This window comes from Papilio polytes, unplaced genomic scaffold (genome assembly GCF_000836215.1).
Source record: "Papilio polytes unplaced genomic scaffold, Ppol_1.0 DF822289.1, whole genome shotgun sequence".
In the NCBI taxonomy this organism is placed as follows: domain Eukaryota; kingdom Metazoa; phylum Arthropoda; class Insecta; order Lepidoptera; family Papilionidae; genus Papilio; species Papilio polytes.
Window position 1 is genome coordinate 1,394,024 of NW_013526915.1, and position 15,003 is coordinate 1,409,026.

General features: G+C 32.1%; 1 protein-coding gene across 1 annotated transcript in view; it reads right to left on the reverse strand.

Annotated features, from left to right (window-relative positions):
* Positions 1 to 15,003, reverse strand: part of LOC106106309 (inactive angiotensin-converting enzyme-related protein-like) — a 33,680-nt gene that overhangs the window by 3,678 nt on the left and 14,999 nt on the right. The window contains exons 2-4 of the mRNA XM_013286880.1: positions 1,495 to 1,698; positions 683 to 847; positions 6 to 93 (exon numbers count right to left, since the gene is read on the reverse strand). Coding sequence (XP_013142334.1) covers positions 6 to 93; positions 683 to 847; positions 1,495 to 1,689 — 448 coding nt within the window. The 5' untranslated portion in view covers positions 1,690 to 1,698. The remainder of the gene's footprint in view (positions 1 to 5; positions 94 to 682; positions 848 to 1,494; positions 1,699 to 15,003) is intronic.

The following is a 15,003-nucleotide window of genomic DNA, read 5'->3' on the forward strand; positions in this document are numbered from 1 at the left end:
TTTACCTTTTAAAGTGCAATTAGTCGGAGTTTCACAATAGTAATCTGTTGCAAATCGCAGTTTATGCAACGCCATATTACCAAAGGTTACGAGCTGAAACAATTCAATTACGTATAAAGCTAATTGAAATTAAATAATTATACAGCGACTAAATGACGATTCTAATACTGTAAGCATGGTAATAGTGAAATAGAATCGATTTGATCAAATCAATTGCAGTTACAAATTCTTTTTTTTAAATTCCGTAAATCCTAATCTATGCCTGATTCAACAGCCAGAAACAGCCAGTTCTTTTTTTGTTACGCGAAATTTTAAAATCAAAACTGCAAGCGACGATATAACTGTGAATGCACCGGTATTTTTTTATCTATAACATAAAAAGAGATTTTTATTTTTAGAGATAAAAAGCTCGTTTTGACGCTAAAAATTGTAGATTGTTATACTATTTGGAATATATAAATAGTAATAATTTAAAATATAAACAACAATAAAAAATATGTAGCCTACTAGTCACAGATAAATTACCTTTCTAATGGTGAAAGAATTTTTAAAATCGGGATAGTTTTTACGTGAATCGAAAACATATCTTTCACATAATAAAGATAGAAAGATGTTTAATTTTATTGTTGGCAAAAACTTTATTTCACATCAACATAATTTTAACATATATTGCCCAATTTACCCTTATCCATTGTTCCGGCTCCAGTAAAGTGTCGCCCGGTTGCAGAAGAAGTTTAACTCTCCTCTTTAGTAAGTCGTCAGACGCCAGCGCTTTAGGACTTACTGCGCTCTTTACTTCGGCCGTTTGCTGCCTTGAAAGTATTCCAAACGCTTTGTCGCGCTCCAACTGTGAACCCAGCATACCCGCTATTGTGTAGAATTACCTTATTAATCTTATTATTAATCTTTGCGAAGTCTTAGACCTTTGTATGAGCTTAGATAATGTATGACACTAAATTACAGTATTTTAATGTCGAAATTTCGATTTTAAATTAGTAAATGTAATAAATACTGTGTTTTGTTTCCAGCTTTATAACGTGTCTATTGTTTGATGTTTTCAATTATTATGGTTATTAAATTAGCTGACTATTTCATGGAATAATATGTAATTAAATCTATCCATGCTGCACAAATATAACAGGAAAGTCTAAATTCAGATTCAAACAGTTTAAACGAATCATAAATACACTGTAGAAAGTTATTTAAAAATATATGCCTCAATATGTTTTAAAATCTAGACACTTTGTTTTTTACTCGATTAACATTAGGTGCTGTTTAATTTCTTCCTTTTAATCTTACTAATATGATTAATGCGAACGTTTGTCTGTGTGGGTATTTGTTAGAGTTTGTAGCCTAAAGTGCTGAACGGATCTCGTTGAATGTCACAAATGTAGAATCATTTGTGGACGAACTCATAGGCTATTTACTAAGTTTCTTTTATTCCTCACAGACGGAGTCGCGGCTGAATGCTTGTACAAAATAATAAAATCGAACCTTCTTAGCCAGCCCTTTCGGAGCACCGATCAGTTCATTCCAGCTGGCAGTTGCTCTCTGCTCGCAGTTATCTTCATAGTCCAGCTCGACGAGATCGACGAGAGACATCAGCCATCTCTTGTCATCGCCACTAGATGTGCCGCTCGACAACAACGCGTACAAACACACACTGAATAGTGTGAACGATGCACGCATTGTTTGAGTCTGTAACAAATGAAGAAATACAATAATTAATTAAAAAAATGTATACAATTTTATTATCAAAAAGCACATAACACTCTTTGGTTAACAGGAAAGCGCTTGGTGTAAATTAAAACGTTTTTATGGTGGTGGAAAGGTTATCATTATTCCATGTATCCTCTTGGTGTGCTACAACACGATTTTTGTTTGAAATTGATCTATTATTAGTCATTTCAGATTAGAAGTTTCTTCTATTATCTTAACGATTTACTAAATATTAGTAGTTCCTTGTTTACTAATATTATAAATGTAAAAGATTGATATAATTATATGTAACGAAAAAACTCATAAACTTCTCACCGATTTTATAACGTTCTTTGTCCAATAGTAATCTGAACTAAAACTGAGTAACATAGGATACATTTGCTACAAGTTTTGTTTGTTTTGTTGTTACATTCCTGAGGAAGTCGCAGGCAAAAGCAAGTTAAACTTTTAATATTATGTAAGGCGTTAAGTGGTAAGGTAATTTATTTTCATCTCTTAATTGTATTTATACAGAACATGAATAAATGGGACTCGAAGCCTAGTTCTGAGTTAGTTGGCTTCATCAAACACGCAATGTATGTTACGATTACAATTATAATTAACTTAATTAATAATAACATTGAGCGTCGGTGACTCAGGGGTTAAGCACTTGACTTGTAATCTACAGGTCTTGGGTTCGAATACCGACATGTACCAATGTGAGTTTAGAATTTCATATCTACATAATTTACCCGACTTCCTTACGGTGAAGGGAAACATCGTGATGCAACCTGCACATATCGACGAAGAAATTTAAGGATATGTGTGAAGTCAACCAACCAGTAGGCCAGCGTGGTTGACTATGGCCTAGTCATCTTATTAGTGTAGGCTCCGAGCCCTTTAGTGGGACGTATATTGAACTGGTGATGATTGATAACAAAGAGAGAATTTAAAACTACACGATTAATGTTGAAACTAGATATTATCCTCTAACACATTACAGGACAGTACAAATACATAAAGAACGCGGAAACAGCAATTAAACTTGTTTGCTGTCATACGCTGGATTGATATGACCTTTGTATTCCTCAATTTCTAACAACCGGTATTTACTTCAAATGAAGAACGTTTCTGGAGACACTATTACAATGAATTAGTGTTTGATCAACGAAGGCAAAAATAATGAAATTGTATGAATTACTTAACGCAATCTTACTAATATCATAAATGCGAATGTTTGGATGGATGGATGGATGTTAGAATTTTAGCCTGCTGTACGGAACTCTATGGAATTTAGCATAGATGTAGAGGATAGTCTGGAAGAAAACTGGTTATGCTACTTTTGCTACTTTTGCTTTTTTAAATTGCACTCTGACGGATTCGTGTGCAAAATTTATTTTCTTTTATAAATCACGGTCACAATGCCACTTGTATTCGATTTTATAAATGTATGGCACAAATTTGTTTAATAAAGCACTTATATTTATGATTATTTCCATGCTTGGCAAAGTATCAACAGTTTGAAGTTGTTCTTAAGTTTGTTCAACCGTAACAGAAATGTGCAATGCGCAATAATATTTCAGTTTGAGACATTAGCACAACTCGCTAGGGAAAAAAGTTTTCGTTCATGGCTAAATATTTAAAACGACAATTAAGTTAAAAGGACATATAGTTAAAACAAAACACACGAGAAAAGAGTAACACACGATTTTACACAACCCATCCCTACTAAAGTGTCAAATGAATTGTCAAACTAACCAACCTTATTTAGACAAACTGTAATATATTGTAACTGTCTTTATTCAATTAAAATGAAAATTTATTTATCTTCAATTTAATATTTACCACTCATCTTACACTGATTAAAAATCGCAACTAATTAATTAGTGTATGTTTTATTTATTTAATACGTTATCTGTTAAAAAAAATATTTATTACAATAATACATTCTAGGGCCTGTCCCACCAATTTATAAATTGTCTGATAACAATCTAACGTGTAAAATGATGGAAATATCGGATTTAGTTCCCTCATCTGCCAGTGACTTCATATTTAAGCTATCTGAGCCTCTATCAGCCAGTTGTGGAAGAGGCCTCTAGAATCGTAAAACTGGATCACGTTGTCACGCAGATTTTTAAATGTGTATAAATATCCCTGAATCTGATCCCAAGTCCATTATTTTTGAATACCGTTAATCCCGGTATATCACAGCGTGCGTTATGAATACAAACTCCGCACAGGGCTTACCTTACATAGAAATAATTACCATAACAGGTTTTCAAGTATACCTCAAATGAAATACTCAAACGAAATACCATTGATTACCTCACTATAGTTAATGATGCTAATTTGAATGCCTCAATGAAACCTTACTAATAACGTAATTGGTAATTAAAATGGGTCAAGTACATTTATAGCTGTTTAAATTATTTCATTCGATTTTGTTGTGCTTTATCCGCATGACATTATAAAAACTGTATTTGATTGTTTAAATTTCGTAAAACTTTCAATGACAGCAAAGGCGTTGGCCAAAATTGTTTATGAATAACCATGGCGACCTTGTTTTTTTGCTGCTATTGGTAGCATTGTATTTTTTGTCCCTTACCCGCATGGCGGTTTTTTCCAAATTATTAACTTCCCAAAATTAATAGCTTGAAGCGTGTCGTAAGTGTACCGGTTTTTATAAAAAAAATCTCAAATATACTGTGATTACTGACATCCTATATAATTAAGAAGTGTGTGTTTATGCTTTACTATATTATAGATACAGATTATTTAATTTTATGTAAGATTTTCTAACAAAAATCTAATAGATATAGATACAATATGAGTTTAAAAAATAAACTTAATATTTATAAATATTTAGACGACGCATCGATCAAGAATGTGTATTACACGTTATATTTTATTTGTTCAAACTTGAGAATGTTTGAGAAATTAATGTTTATCAATTTAAATAAATATTTTGGACTATAAAGTTTTGATGGAATCCAGTGATTTTTATATGGCTCTTACATATAGGGCAAAATGTGTTCTAACAAGTCTAAATATATGATATGGGTTAATGTGTTGCCCCATCTGGTTGTTTGTAACGTCATAGAATAAGTGGTCCAAATTGATATCTCTGAACCACTTACACTAAAATTATTTATCGATGTTTTTATCGTATTGGCCTAATTAATTAAAAATCGTAAATTAAATAACTGTTTTATCATTGACTATTGCTATATTTTTTCATTTTAAAATTAAGTAAGTTCGATTTAGTTGTTACAATTTAGGAAGACGACATAAAGATGTAAATAAGATAAAAATTGTACAGTTATTTGTAACTAGCTGTTGCCTCCAACTTTGTCTACGCAATATAAAGATAAAAACGCTTATAATTGCCCGTCTATGTCAGCTACTCTTCAGTGAAAGTCAGGTCGAAATCGGCCCAACCGTTTCGGCCGCGGCTTGAGGATAGACAGACAAAAAATGCTATTTTCGTTATCAGCATCGCAAATAGGTCATTTTCCGGAAATCTGGTATTTTTCTTTTGATATTACAGACATTCCAATTTTTTTATATGTATGGATGTAGATTAATTGGCACAGGATATCAATTTAAATTAAAACTTATAACAGTAACACTAACAATGATGTGTAGTTATACGGTATGATAGTGGTGTGACCTTTGACTAACAGATCAAATTCCACTCTGCGTGTTCAAGTACAACGTACTTTGTGTGTGTATTTAATGTCATTGACGCATTTACTTTGGATAAATTGTGTGTTTCGTGTGTGTTGTGATTATTAATGTTGTTCTAAAACTTAAACAAATGTCGTATTTCATACATGTCTGTTAACATTTAGATACTACGGTTACTTTCAGAGTGGGCTCTGATCAAGAAGGGAGTGATGACTGAGATGACGGATGATAGAGTGCTTTGGAGGACGAAAACCCAGTGCGCCGACCCTACGGGAGTAGGATAAGGTAGGGGAGATGATGGTTACTTTCGGAGTCCCTTAAATGTAATTTCTTATACTAAGGTACTCCGTAATCATTAAATGAGGTAGTAAACTTGAAATTAGTTAACAAATGTTCACATAATTAGACGAATAATTGTTAACCTTACAAAAATGTGCCTAATAATTATGTTTAATAATTCTCGTAGATTTGTTTTTATTATGTGGCATTCTATAGTATTCTTTACGTCACATGAATAGCAGTAATACGGATTCAAAAATATAGAAATTTTCTTGAGTGTCACTTTTAACACGTTTATACAACACTCAATTAGTAGATTTTTGTTATTTTACTAATATTTCCTTTAAACATTCCAACTAAGTAGGCTTGTGCAAGGATGTGGTTCACGACAATAATCGAAAGGTGGGATTCGAAGTAGTTAGTTTATTGCTTAAATTAAATAATAATTCGTATGTTACTACTATTTTAAATCAATATAATTTCATGTGAATATTACGCAAAACAGAATATGTTATCTTACTAATATCATAAATGCGAAAGTTAAGTAGCCTAAACTGCTGAACGGACCTCGATGAAATTTGACATAAATGTGGCAAAACACAGAGGCTACTCACTTTTGTTTGATTTATTTCCACGGACACGGAGGAGAGAGAGTTTTCTCTGTGAATTTAATACGTCCCGATTTGTATCATTTGTCTCTTAATTTTGTAACAAAAATCTAAACGTAGGCAAGTATTATTTATAGAATTTGTACACACGCCTTGAATGTATTGTTGTCTCAGTATCAAATTGGCCGTGTCATCTTCATGCTATCGTGTTCTTGTAAGCGAAGCAAATGTTGAGTGTGACGGCTCAGAACATTACAGCAAGCCATGCATACTGTCGTTTGTTAGAAAATAAACCCTATCACTTGTACAGAAAGTTTAATTTCCTATATCAGAATATCTTTCAGTCTGTCACCCATGCTGATTACAGACTTGATGGCAATTTGTAATAATTAAAGTTCGTTTCACTACATTAGGTCTTTTTGTAGTTTAATTAAATGCTTATTTGTAACTTATTGAATGAATAATTTACGGAAGATCTTAAAAATATAGCTGTTTTTTTATTAAATTACTTCATCTTCCCTATTCTTTAATGCATTCGATGAAGGATAAAAAACGTTTAACGTAATCGCCAAATAATAATTTCTGATAATGTCATAACATATTTTCATAAATTTATAACAAACAAATATGTTGATAGGTAAAACGTTGTGACGTATAAAATTTACATATTTTGAATGAACAGTTTTTTGGATACAACGTATAATATAATCTACAATAAACCGGACTTTGCAACGAACACAAGTCACAACATATAGTAATAATTGATTGAACTAACACATCATATCTCGTTGTCATGACGATCGCTTATCAATGACATTAATAATCTACAACTAATCCGTACAGGGGCTTATCACGAATATGCTTGCGAACGTCATCGACTTTGTATGAGATTTGTCAGTGTATCTTACGCTCAGTAGGGGACTGGATAAATGTAATACAAAGTCGATGACGTTGCGAATACATTCTCGCTATATCACAAATATTCATGATAGACCCTCGCAAATTACGTTATTCATTAAACATAGTATTTTATATTCATCTACTTACGTCTTCACTAATAGTAATCCGTGGTATTTGTTACACAATTCTTCGTACATTACAACAACTTAAAAACGCAATAGAAGACAATAATGAAGAAAATGTTAATATTCTAAAGGCATGGAGTTAATATATTCCACATTAATTCATGAAAAACTTATTTAACAATGCAAAAGGGAAAAAGACTAAAAGAAGTTTGCACGAAGAGATTTCATTAAGTTTTGTGGGTAGTTTCTGCACAGTGAAATTAATAAAAAAAAGTCGAACGTTTCCATTTTAATAAATTTACAATTCATACGCCGTTGGATCTCGATTGACGGAACGACTTTTTTCAATTTATTACTTGAAATCTAATAAAACTTTTAGATTCCAGAAATAAAAAAAAGAAAAAAGAAACTAACTTCCATTTTAACAAATAAGATGATTGGGATTTCTGATGTCCTTCGGCGAACGGTTGCGAACCCATTTGGTATTTAATCATTCACAATCCTTCCTAGAAACCATTAAGGGGTCGTTGCCTATTATTCATTCAGATCTATTGTTGATTTTGAAGATACGAGATACGTTGTATGTGATATCTAAATATGGATACATTTTGAATAATAATTGCGCGTAAAATTCCACGACAGGAACTTCTATTGTCGGTTACGAATATTCTTGGCATAAAAAGAATTATGGTTTCCTCGTACCCAAAGACGATTGAGTAACAGGAGGTATATTTTATATGCTATTCATCATCATCATCTCCTTATCCTACTCCCGTAGGGTCAGCGCAACAGGTTTTTGTCCTCCACATAACTCTATCATACGTCATCGTAGTCATCACTCCCTTTTTGATCATGTCACCTTTTACACCATCCATCCATCTCTTTCTAGGTCTACCTCTACCGATGTACCTCCACGCTCATAACTAACGTTCTCCTTGTAACATACGATTCATCCCTCCTCATAACATGCCCATACCATGCTAACCTTTTACTCCTAACCTTCTCTACTATGGGGGCTACTCTCAAACTTCCTCTAATATACTCATTTCGTATCTTATCCATTCGTGTTACCCCACACATCCATCTTAACATTCGCATTTCTGTCACATGTAGTCTTCTTTCATCCGTCCCTTTTACTGCCCAACATTCAGATCCATACATCATGACTAATAACAAATGCTATTCGATTAGTCCATTTCTGAACTATAGTGTGTTTAAAACGAATAATTTGCAAGACAAAATTTTAAACAATATTATTATTATCATGATACATCAAACAAAGAAAAATAAACTTACCTTCCTTTTTTTCTAACGTTACTTTCAAATTAACATAGAATTCATCACAGTAATGCAAAAAACATAAACCAAGATGTAAATCGTAAAATTGTGACTTACGATAGTCTACATAGAAGCCAATGTTTTCTTAAATCACATATTTTCAAAGGGTTTTCGTGTCCTAAATCATAAGACTAACAACGTCTGCAGATTTTATTTATTTAAACATAAATCAGCTAACTTAAACAATGTTGTGGTCGTGTGTAAAGTTGGAGAAGACAAGACAGTGTGTACTTTGTACTCATAAAGTTCCATACAATTTCAAGATAAATTATATGAGAAATGTTTAGTCGAAGTTGAAGTCATTTTAACTTGTACTGTACAAGTTGAAATGGTGTCATTTGCTTCTTATATACTAGCTTTCGCCGACAACTCTGTTTGCGCGGAATTTAAAAAAAATGAAGCCTATGTGTTCTTCCAGACTATGTTCATCTATGCCAAATTTCATCCAGATCTGTTCACTGAAGTCTTTATTGAATGTCTAAAATTTAAACGTAACATCTAACTAGTTACTTGAGTTTTTTTAATCCGTACGAAGTCGCTGGCGCCACCCGATGAGTCATAAAATTAACCAATACAATTTAAGATTTTTAACGATGCAAATAAAACAGGAAATCCTTTATCAGTTCCCGCATTGCAATAAACAATGGACGGAGGCATCCGCTTCTAAGAAGCATTAAAATGATACCCTCATAGAATACCAAAATTATCTATTCAAATTATCAAGAAGTTACCGCCTAAGCAATTTTGATCAATAACATCCACTTGACGATTGCACAGACAATGAAGGACCCTAAAGTATTGACAATTTTAAATGAAGAACTGTGTAGGTATAACTGTGCGTGTGAAGTCAAAACTTTTAACTGAACATTTGACTCTTCAGTTAAAACTGTCAGTTAGACATGGACGTTTATAGCATTCTTTTGTTTATTTGTAACATTAAAAACAAACAACTATATTTATCATCTGCATGTTTATGGTATCTTATATGTTATAAATAATTTTGCAGATATCTGCACGAATTTTGTACGTTGAAAGATTTATAATTTTTTACTACCAAAACAAGTAAATAAAATGATAAATATATCAAAACGGTTTTTACAGATTATTTTGTTTACCGCTTTTTGGATATAAATTGTAACAGATGTGAACTAACGTATGGAAAGTGATCATGTGTTGTATAAAAGGGATCAAAAAATGCATTTAAAATTACTTTATTTTCATTGAGTTTTACGTTTGACCATAAATTATTTAGTTGTGACAATTAGAGCTACAAGGTAGCAGATTTAAATCAAAAGTAATGGGTGTGCGTGCCGGAGACCTAATTTTAGACCTCTTCTAGTATCCACCCTTTTCGTAAAAGGATAGGATGGGAAGCGGAATAGATTCGGACGAAATATACTCTTTCTGTGGGTCCCCTGTCTTCTGTTGACTTAAGATAGGTAATGCATCTAAAAATGCCAATATATATAGGGAGCAGTAATTCTCTGTTTTGGGCGATTTCACTCGTTCGTCACCGTATGTTAAAAAACATGATCCTATATTAATACTGTTCTTACTGTTGCCTATTAAAATAAAATAATTTAAAAAAGAAAACTCAACTGCAATATTCAATTTGTAAATAAACTATACCCGATATATTTCTATGTTATTTTTATCTAAACGAGGTTTTTCTATGATTATTTTATTTCTTCAAAAGAACCGTGATCAATACTCGCAATGCGGGGCTCTTAATAACCTCATCAAAGAAATACGAGCGTGTTCTGTTGGTATTCCTTACAATTAGAGAATATTACGCGGCCATTTGTATTGTGTTCAAGTAGTTTGAACTCATTTGTTCTAGTGATCCTTGTAACTTCTGGAAATGGTATTTAGTAATTCGCTACATTGGCTCAAAACAAAGACATAACACAAGCGTAATTGTTAGGTAACGACAATAACGTATAAATTTTTAATAAGTAATTTAAAAAATAACATAACTACCCTTACTGCAGTATTTAATCATCTAGTTTTCTTTAACATAAATGTATGAGATTTATATATATCGATAGAGTTTGAACAATTAAATGTTTTTGTGTGATCCGCAAAAATTATTTCGCATCCAGGAGTGTTGGAATAACAAAACATAAATTCAACGCTTTTTCTTAATGAACAGTTGACAGTTTGTGCATAAAGAAAACGGACCGCATTTTAAATTCTAAAATTAAAATGCAGTATTATTTAAAAATGGAACAATGTTTTCAGTAATAATGTCTGCTGGCAATTGCCTCGGTAAATAGGCTGCGTGTAATAGCCACTGCGCGCCATCGTGGCTACAAAATTATATTGTGTAATATTATCTAGGGTTAGATTCGATTTGAAATTCCATAAGCAGAATAATATAAAGCCTATCTAAGCGTAGAGAATAATAGTTTTACATACTAAAACAATTGTAACTTTTATCGTCAAAATAGCGAAGTCTATTAGTCTATTAATAGCGCATGTATTTTTTTTAATGTTTCTTTAATTAAAAACTTTATAGTTTTAGTAGTCTCAGTTTATTTATGCGTTTTAATAATTACTTGAAAGATAACAAGAGCAATGTCCTCTTTAAGAGTTTATTTCAATGAATTGAATACATACCATTATGTACGATATAATAACCTACATAATTTATCTCGTTAAATCCATCTTTAGAATAAATATCTCATTAACTCGGTAGCTGACCTTTAGACGTAATCGAGTTCCTATTGAAAGACGGAATACGTTAGATTTGAAATAAAATTTACAAATAAATCATATAACGACATTATCAGATATTACAGATCTTTTCATATCGTTTTTTTAAATACGAATAAACATCTAATTTTTAAAACAATGGATTTCGTTTCCCTTTTGTTTTACGAATGTATTATTCTGATTTGTTTTTATTATAACTACCAAATCTTATTTCCTTTCAAACATAAGGCTTTCAAACCTTAATCTTTTTTATCTCTGCGTCTACAAATGCAGTTTTGTATAAAGTTCTTGGTTTAAAAATCTCTAATATGTAATGATTACCTTAGGAAGCGCACCACCAAAAGACTGTTATTTTAAGGAATTTTTCTAGGAATATTCTATAATAAAAATAATTTTTTTTCTCACATCTGTTAACAGCTTTAAATAAGCCAAAGCCTGGTAATTCACGAGACTAGTGTAATGGCGTATCCGCCTACGATGTTAAGTTTCGCAGACCGTATTCCGAACCATTACGTTCCGACCCAGTAATTGATTACATTTCCTTCTTTTTTAATCAAACTGATAAGACTAGAATGTTAACAAGAACAGTTTTGGTAGAAATGATTGGAGTATATTATAAAAAGGGGCAATACAGTTTCTAATCTGAAAATCAAGGAAAATATTGCTTCGCAAGAATAACTAATTATTTATGCAAAAATTTTAGTGCTCTTAAACTCTTTGAACAAATTCTTTAACTTTTTTTATCTTTTTGCTGAGTTATAATAATAGTTCTGAGATTTTTAATGAAGTATTCTTAATAAAGGAACTCTTTTGTGTCGTTTGAGAACACAGTAAGTCCTTTAAAAATCTTATTTTTTGTGTTACGATCTGGTCCGTAATTTACAAATTTAAATCCGAGCATATTTTACATTGTGGCCTCATCTAGAAGTTTGCATACTTTTAATAAAGGCCTGTGGTTTCTTAACAATCTCGGATTATTTACTGTAACGTTTCTGCTTCACTTTATTTACTTATAACATTCTCATCATATTTATGTTTGTAAATTTGATTTGTTTAAATTTATAAAAGTATTTTAACAAACTTCAAACAGGAGAAGGTTCTCATTTGTCTGTGTTCTTTATTCATGTTACCTCGTAACTTTGCTCCTAGTAGTTCGATATTCATTTTTTTTAATTCGAAAGGTCTGTTTCTCAAAAGTCCTCTCCATTAATGGAAGTTGGCCGTCACTTCAGCTTACTTTTCCGGTCTTGTGCTAAGTGAAAAAGATGAACGCTGGCAATGTTTCTTCACTTCTGTGGGTCCCTTTTTATATAGAGAATTAAAAACTATGCCTTATTTTACTTATGTTTTATGTGTCTTCTTAACACTACTTTTTAATAGAACTTTGAAGCGTTCTTCTTGTATTTTTTTACTTATAATTGTAGTGACAATACTTCAGATATGACGGGTGATAGAGATGTATGGAAGAGCAGTACATACTGTGCTGACCCTCCATAAGGGATAAAGGCAAGTGGATGATGATGTAGTGACAATACTTTTTAATGTCATTATAGCCGAACGAATACAAAAGGCCATGGCTAAAACCTTGTACATAAGGCAATCTAGTCGAGAACATGGTTATATAATGGAATAAATTAACGGAACTTTGACCTTTATCCGGATCAACCTCCAAACATTACCGTGGACATATAGCTGGTCATTAGCTTTTCTTAAACGACGTTGCAGCGCGGCTTCAACAATATACATTTTCTTTTTGTTTTAAATTTAACGTGAACAAATGATGAGATTTTTTTTTCTAATTAATTGCCAGTTATAAACATTAATTTCGCCGCGATTATGGCTGGTTTCCCAGCTACGTTTAATCATTCGTTTTAATTCGATAACTCCATGAAATACGTGTCCGAACAATTCAACTTTAGAAATCCAGCATTAAAAACACCAAGAAGGTTCTTAATCTTACTTTATATTCAAATAATTAACCACTACAAATACCTTTAGAAGACAGATAAATTTACTAAGTCACGTGGACGTAAGAATTAAAATATTCTGAGTACTGGAGGTAACAACCGTGTTGCAATTACGAAACTTTGACGGCTTGAAAGTTGCTATCTTTGTTTAGGACCTGGCGAAGTTTGAGGTACCGCTCCGGGCATTCATTTGTTTCGCAGGATGCCGCAAAATTTGTTTACCTTTGACAGTTATATTGTGATTATGTTATCTAGATTTGAAAAAAGTATATTTTATGGTAATTTATTCAAATTTGAACTTGTATTTCCACTTCCAAAAAATGCTAGGATATTTTAAAAGGAAAAACGACCAAGATTGGCTAAAAGCCATGGTGCTTTGAGACCAAAAGTGTGTTTCAAATTAGTAAAATAAATCAATAATCTACAGAACTAAATCTGTATGTTGTAGACTGAAGTAATTATAGTAACAAATGTTGTATTTTTTTAGCATTGGCTTGCATGCACAGATGCACGTATGTGGCTAGATTTATAAGTTTGCTAGAAAGCAAAAGGAAAGTGAAAAGTTCGGTTTGCCTGAGTGAAAGGTGTTAGTTTGTCATTATAATGGAACAACTAGGAACTTGCACAAATAAATTTAGAGAACCCATCTTACTAATATTATAAATGCGAAAGTTTAGATGGATGTTCGTTAAAGTTTTAGAATTTGGCACAAAGATGTAGAGCATAATCTTGAAGAACACATAGGATATTTACTTTCGTTTTTTTTATATTATTACACGCGAATGGAGTCGCGGGCGTAAGCTAGTATAAAATCTTCAATTTTCTTTCAATTTTAAAATTATATGTCACGTTCCTCATCTCATAAAATCTTCTGCTTCCTTTTTCCAAATTAATTATATGCATAATTTTATAGTGGACTTGTGACTTAACTTATCTTTAGGATATCCTATTTTATGTTACACTTTATTATGTTAAAAACTATAAACCCGCGTATATTGTATTAACGCAACACCTGTGTTAATAAACCTCAGTGTACGACGTATTAAATTTTTATACATTTTCACGCACTCCAAATACAAGAGTGTATCGGAAAGTAATATCAGGTACGTGCTACATACAGTCGAGGGTCTCACAAAAGGTTACATAATAAGTGTGTACTGTGTAACCGACTCCGGCGATATAATACACATTTACGCATGAATAGACACCAGCGCCCTCGGTTTATGTGTACCGTCCTAGATTACACTTTTCACTTCCTTATTCAACAAACGGTACGTTTTTACAACTTCATACAATAAGGTTACACAACTACAAAAAAACGTAATCTCAGTTTTTATTAACATGCATTAAGTTATTCTGTACATAATTGGTTACAATTAGCTTTTTGCTAGGTGAATTTTAGTTTATTTGATTGTATTATGGAATGGAAGGTTACTTTTGTTGAAGGCCATATTACACATGAATATTGCAGGTGAGTTGTTTAACTTTGTAATGATTTATAAATGAACTAGCTGTTGCCCGCGACTTTGTCCGCGTGGTATTAGATAACATACGAACTATATAAAAACCAAAAAGCTACGTAACCCACGGGAACTGGACATTTGTCGGGGATAAACCTTATCTCATGTGTACTCCAGACTTTGTTTTATATCTGTGGCAAATTTCAATAAGATATGTTGAACCGTT